Consider the following 5594-nt stretch of genomic DNA (forward strand, 5'->3'; position numbering starts at 1 on the left):
ATAGACCCCCATGATTGTTTTGGAAAAATCCTGCTTCCACACCCAGTATGGGAAGCACCGAGCCTGTCCTTTCCACGGCGGCCGTACCGGCAACGGAGCCGGCGGGGAAATCCTACACATGGCAAGAAGTAGCCGAGCACAACACAGAGAAAAGTTTGTGGGTCACTGTGCGAGGGAAGGTGTACGACATATCCAGTTGGGTGGACAACCATCCGGGGGGCAAGGAGATCCTGCTGTTGGCGGCGGGGAGGGACATCACGTACGCCTTCGATTCCTACCACCCGTTCACGGAGAAACCGACGCAGGTGCGGGAAAAGAGAGGGAATAAGGGAGAGAGAGGGGAGGGGAGAGGGGAGTGATGCAGCGCGAGCGCCAATTGGTGTCCTGCGGGGAGGGATCAAGCCGCAGATCCCCCGGGACGGCTCGCAACGCATCACCCTCGCTTTGCGCACCCATCCGTCTTACCTCCTGCCCCTCCTTCCCTTCCTCCGCCCCTCCTTTCCTCCCTTCGCCCAGGTGCTCAACAAGTTTGAGATCGGCCGGGTCACCTCCTACGAATTCCCCCAGTACAAGGCGGACACTCGTGGTTTCTACAAGGCCCTGTGCACCCGCGTGAATGACTACTTTGTGGCCCACAAGCTCAACCCTAAGGACCCAATCCCCGGCATCTGGCGCATGTGCCTCGTCGCCCTGGTGGCCTTGGCCTCTTTCGTGGTCTGCAACGGCTACGTGGGTGTGGAAGGGACATGGGCCGGGACTACGTGGGCCCGGCTAGTGGCGGCGGTGGTGTTTGGGATCTGTCAGGCCCTTCCTTTGTTGCACGTCATGCACGACTCCTCCCACCTGGCGTTTGGCAATACAGAACGCTGGTGGCAGGTGGGGGGGCGGCTGGCGATGGATTTCTTCGCCGGGGCGAACATGACCAGCTGGCACAACCAACACGTGATCGGCCACCATATCTACACGAATGTCTTCCTCGCCGACCCGGATTTACCCGACAAAGCCGCGGGAGATCCGAGAAGATTGGTGCAGAAACAGGCGTGGCAAGCCATGTATAAATGGCAGCACTTGTACCTTCCCCCTCTGTACGGCATCCTGGGGATCAAATTTCGAGTCCAAGATATCATGGAGACCTTCGGAAGTGGCACGAACGGGCCCGTACGGGTGAACCCCTTGTCCTTTTTCCAATGGGCCGAGATGATTTTCACCAAAATGTTTTGGGCAGGATGGAGGATCGCGTTCCCCTTGCTCTCCCCGTCTTTCCACACCGGCTGGGCTGCTTTTTCCGCCCTCTTCCTGGTCAGCGAGTTTATGACCGGGTACTTCCTCGCCTTTAATTTCCAAGTCTCCCACGTCTCCTCCGAATGCGACTACCCCTTGGGCGAAGCCCCCCGAGAGGGAGAGGATGGCAACATCGTGGACGAATGGGCGGTCTCCCAAATAAAGAGCAGTGTGGACTATGCGCACAACAACCCAGTAACCACCTTCCTCTGCGGCGCCCTGAACTACCAAGTCACTCACCATCTGTTCCCCACTGTGAGTCAATACCACTACCCAGCCATCGCGCCCATCATCCAAGACGTGTGTCGGGAGTTCAATGTGGATTACAAGGTTCTGCCGGATTTTGTGACGGCTTTCCACGCCCACATAGCGCATCTGAAGACGTTGGGGGAGCGGGGGGAGGCAGCAGAAGTTCACATGGGCTAATGTGGGATGCATGTGGAGGATGAGAGACGTCCAGTCGTGGAGTCCTTACAAGGCTACGGAAGGAATATATTGTGATCTTGAGAAAATCAAAATCAAACCAGCTCTAGGATGATCAGGCGGTTGTATGACACAAGGTGAATTTCGGGAGGCTAAGAAGGAGTCGGTATGAGAACTTGAGGACGAGATGTCTCTTATAAGGCATTTAAAGGAATTGATTTTTTAATAGGGTGTCAAGTTGTACTAGTTTTGCAGATATGTAGGAAGATGGTTTTGACTATCATACAAATAATGAAACACAGCACAGCATGACGGAAATCCTTATTTGTGGTGTTGATTAATCTGCCCGTCGGTTCTATATCTGCGCTTGAACTCGTATACATCATGTTTCGTCTTGGTACATGGGGTATTGTATCATGCTCCTTTTTTTTAGCGCGGTATTGCGCAACACAAGTAAATGATGAAGTCTCACAATCATATCAGTACGGGCTATGACACTTTGGTAGTACTCACAGACGCCCCTACCCATTGGGTCGAGTCCTTCCCCACCTATGGGCAGACAGCTCTCACCGCCGCTACAATTCTGTACGACCAAGTGATCTGTCGATATCATTGCCCTCAAGAGCTATTATCGGACAGTGGTCCCCAGTTCAGAGATAAAATGGGTAACGAATTTGTTGGTATGGTTCATATTAAGTTAAGTTTGACTCGCCCGTTCGGTTTGGCCATTATCTTCAGTCGATGAGGGCTGGTCCCATTTTTTCTTGATTTGCATTACACGAACTGATCCAGTGATGATATCATTTTTGACGAGAGAGCCATCATCGGAAAGTCATTCTTGGAGGCAACCATATCGACAGATTACTTGGTCTTACAGAATTGTATCGACAGATAACTTGTTCGTACATAATTGTAGCCGGGTGAATCGTCGAGCTTGTAGTACGTCATTGACTTGTTTCCCAACATGCTTCAGCCGCACACCTGGAAATCTGTATGTGTACCCAGGGTGCGGAAGGTGTTCCTTACGCGCGGCAACGTAGTAAAGAAAACACGGAAATGCACACTTTCTCCGCACTGTGTCGCTGTCCAAATGAACTCGCCGCCAGATTTGTTCACAAACTTGCTGATAAAGCAGCGATCCTGCGCCACACGATCCTCGCTTTGAGGCAGGATTGAATGATGGATTGAATGATGGATTCTAAATGCCTTGCTGCTAATTTGGTCGTGAATATTCATTTAAAAGGGCTTCGCAACATTTTTAATGTAAAAAGTGGAGTTTTCCACCTTTCTTTGTCGTGGTGTATCGCACTGTCGCACTCACAAACCAAGAAGCACCGGGCAACTGCAACATGACGTACTCTTTCTGACACGAAATTCTTCCATTGATACTCTTCCTCCCTTTACATTCAGGACGTCGTATTACACCATGGAAATGCTTCGATTGGTCTCGCTTTGCGCCATTGTCTCCACTGCCTTGTCCTTCGTCGCCACCGGCCCGCCCTCCCGTCACACCACGGCAGCACCGACGGCTCGCCCAACATTCGCAGCATGGGGCACGCGTGTGGTGCCCAGCCGTAGCATGAGTCTGCATGGAAGTAAGTCTCTATTGAATTGCATTGATCACGCAGTGGTTGTATCGTCATGCGTCCTTCTGTAGGTGGAAAAAGGCGTCCGAATGACCTGCCAAGCCGGAAGGCACGAGTCCAGGACACTCTGCGTCATGACCCCCACCTTTTCGATTCACACCAGCGATCCCACCGAAAGCTTGCCTATACCTAGTCGGCATAAAATACGAGCATCTCCGAACGCTTTACCCTTGAAGACAAGGGAGGGAACGAGCCAGAGTCTTTAGGTCCTGCACTTGACTGTTCAACCTCCTCTCTCTCCCACAGGCCGGGGACTATGCATGGCGATGGAACGCACCTATATCATGGCGAAACCGGACGCAGTCCAACGTGGACTCGTGTCTGATATCATTGGGCGTTTCGAGAAAAAGGGGTACAAACTGGTCGCGTTGAAGCTTGTCAAACCCGCCCGGTCCCTCTTGGAGGAGCACTACGACTCGTTGAAGGTAAGAGAAAGGCGGGAAGCCTCATTGGGAGAGGTGCGCTGAGTGCCCCACCGAATTTCGATGAGATTGGTGCCAAGAAATGGAGGACAAGGGCTCGGTAGGCGGAAATGTTCTGTTCCTCTCACATGCGGTGGGCGGGCAGGACGAAGGAGGACGCGCGCACACGTGCATGTGTCTATACACATGTACCTTCGATCTAGGCCCACGAACAAGAATAAGTATCGGCAGCGACAGGCCCGCTCCCTCTCATCTCCGCCCCGGCGGCCTCCCGTTCCTTCCCCTCCCAGGACAAGGCCTTCTTCCCGAGCCTGATGGACTACATGACGAGCGGCCCAGTGGTGGCGATGGTCTGGGAGGGGAAAAACGTGGTGGCCACGGGCAGGACGATGCTGGGCGCCACGAACCCGTTGGAGAGTGCCCCTGGCACGATCCGGGGGGACTTCTCGATCGAGGTGAGGAGGAGGGGGAGGAAAGAAGACTTGGGAATAGGGGGCGTCTAGAGTGTGGCACTGTCAAACCCTTTCGGACACGCCGAGCACATTCTCCACGATTCTATGCATTCATGCCTACTTCCATTTCCGTCCCTGGGGGGGGGCTTTCATCGCTTATCTTGGTTTGGCACTCACAGGTGGGCCGGAACATATGCCACGGTTCAGACTCGGTGGAGAACGCAGAGCGGGAGATAAAGTTGTGGTTTGGGGAGGGAACCATTGATTGGTCGAGCCACAGCCAGGGCTGGATTTATGAGTAGAACTGTCGAGATGATAAAGGACGGCGAGGGAGGAACAGAGGGCACGAGGGTGTGTTTGCGAAAGCCCAGCCTACACTTTTTCTTGGCCTCCGAAGGCTGTGGCAGGGTTGCGACATCCGAGCGAACAAAGAAAGAGCGAAACGGAATCCAAACGACACGGTCGTCCTTGGCGGATTGCTTTTATCTCAATGATGTACGTGGATGTCTGTCATGGGTGGAATCCAGCACTGCAAGCCGCCCTCACATTACGAAATACTCTTGTTCTAGTGGTGAGATCTTACTCCCCCCTTTCCATCAGAGCGTCTCGTGAATGGGTCATTGCCCACATTTTTGCGGATACGGCAGGAAAAAAGTGCCGTTGTCATTGTTCGTCCCTCTTCCACAGGAGCCGGAAAGACAAAATTGTCAAGATTCATCGTCGGCAATACCCTGCCATCCCATCCAAGCTCACATAGACCGCCATGATTGTTTTGGAAAAATCCTGCTTCCACACCCAGCGCGTAAAAGCATGGCAGGCCTCAAGCTTTTCAGTGTCCAGCGCCAGGTTTTATCTTTTCTTCTTGAGCGATGACCGTTGCTTTCTATTGCCTCAGTCTCTAAAAACTTCGGACCATTCCGGGCCCAGTGTCGTGTCAACCACTCCTTGCTGTCCTGAAACCCCATGCAAGACGTCATCGTCGTGCGATGCCACTATTGTGGGACTTGGGCAAGGGGTGTACAAACTCGACATGCGCAGGAAAGCCAGGCAGTGACGAGAAGAGCAGCCTGGCTCTCAACACTCCTAGGGGAGGGCTCACGGACCCTTTCTTTTGACCCATCATCCTTCACTGAACCGATTTCACACGGCAACAACGACGACATATTTATGCACAGGCTCTGTCGTGTCGATTGATTGCAGGGAGCGGGGCGGAGAGTTTGCCACGAAAGTTGTAAAGAGTGCAACACACCGGGCCCGGGCCACGGCGGTGCGACACGAGAGAGCACACTGCTTAGGGCGTCGGAAGAATACTAGTCACGCGTCGAAATTCGAACCAGCATGGACAAGACAGGTGCGTGCACGGTGTCCCA

The 5594-nt window shown here is 53.4% G+C and overlaps 2 protein-coding genes across 2 annotated transcripts; both read left to right on the forward strand.

Moving 5' to 3' along the window:
- The first annotated feature begins 43 nt into the window (after positions 1 to 43).
- Positions 44 to 2022, forward strand: NGA_0209900 (delta 5 fatty acid desaturase). The gene is made up of 2 exons (XM_005854540.1): positions 44 to 305; positions 517 to 2022. Exons 1-2 carry the CDS (start codon positions 48 to 50, stop codon positions 1705 to 1707), a joined length of 1449 nt encoding a protein of 482 aa, XP_005854602.1. The 5' UTR covers positions 44 to 47; the 3' UTR covers positions 1708 to 2022.
- Positions 2023 to 3111: 1089 nt separating this feature from the next.
- On the forward strand, positions 3112 to 4678 carry NDK (nucleoside-diphosphate kinase). The gene is made up of 4 exons (XM_005854541.1): positions 3112 to 3299; positions 3597 to 3775; positions 4063 to 4227; positions 4404 to 4678. Exons 1-4 carry the CDS (start codon positions 3131 to 3133, stop codon positions 4524 to 4526), a joined length of 636 nt encoding a protein of 211 aa, XP_005854603.1. The 5' UTR covers positions 3112 to 3130; the 3' UTR covers positions 4527 to 4678.
- The last annotated feature ends 916 nt before the right edge of the window (positions 4679 to 5594 follow it).

The sequence above is a fragment of the Nannochloropsis gaditana genome (genome assembly GCF_000240725.1).
Source record: "Nannochloropsis gaditana CCMP526 unplaced genomic scaffold scaffold470, whole genome shotgun sequence".
Taxonomy (NCBI): domain Eukaryota; class Eustigmatophyceae; order Eustigmatales; family Monodopsidaceae; genus Microchloropsis; species Microchloropsis gaditana.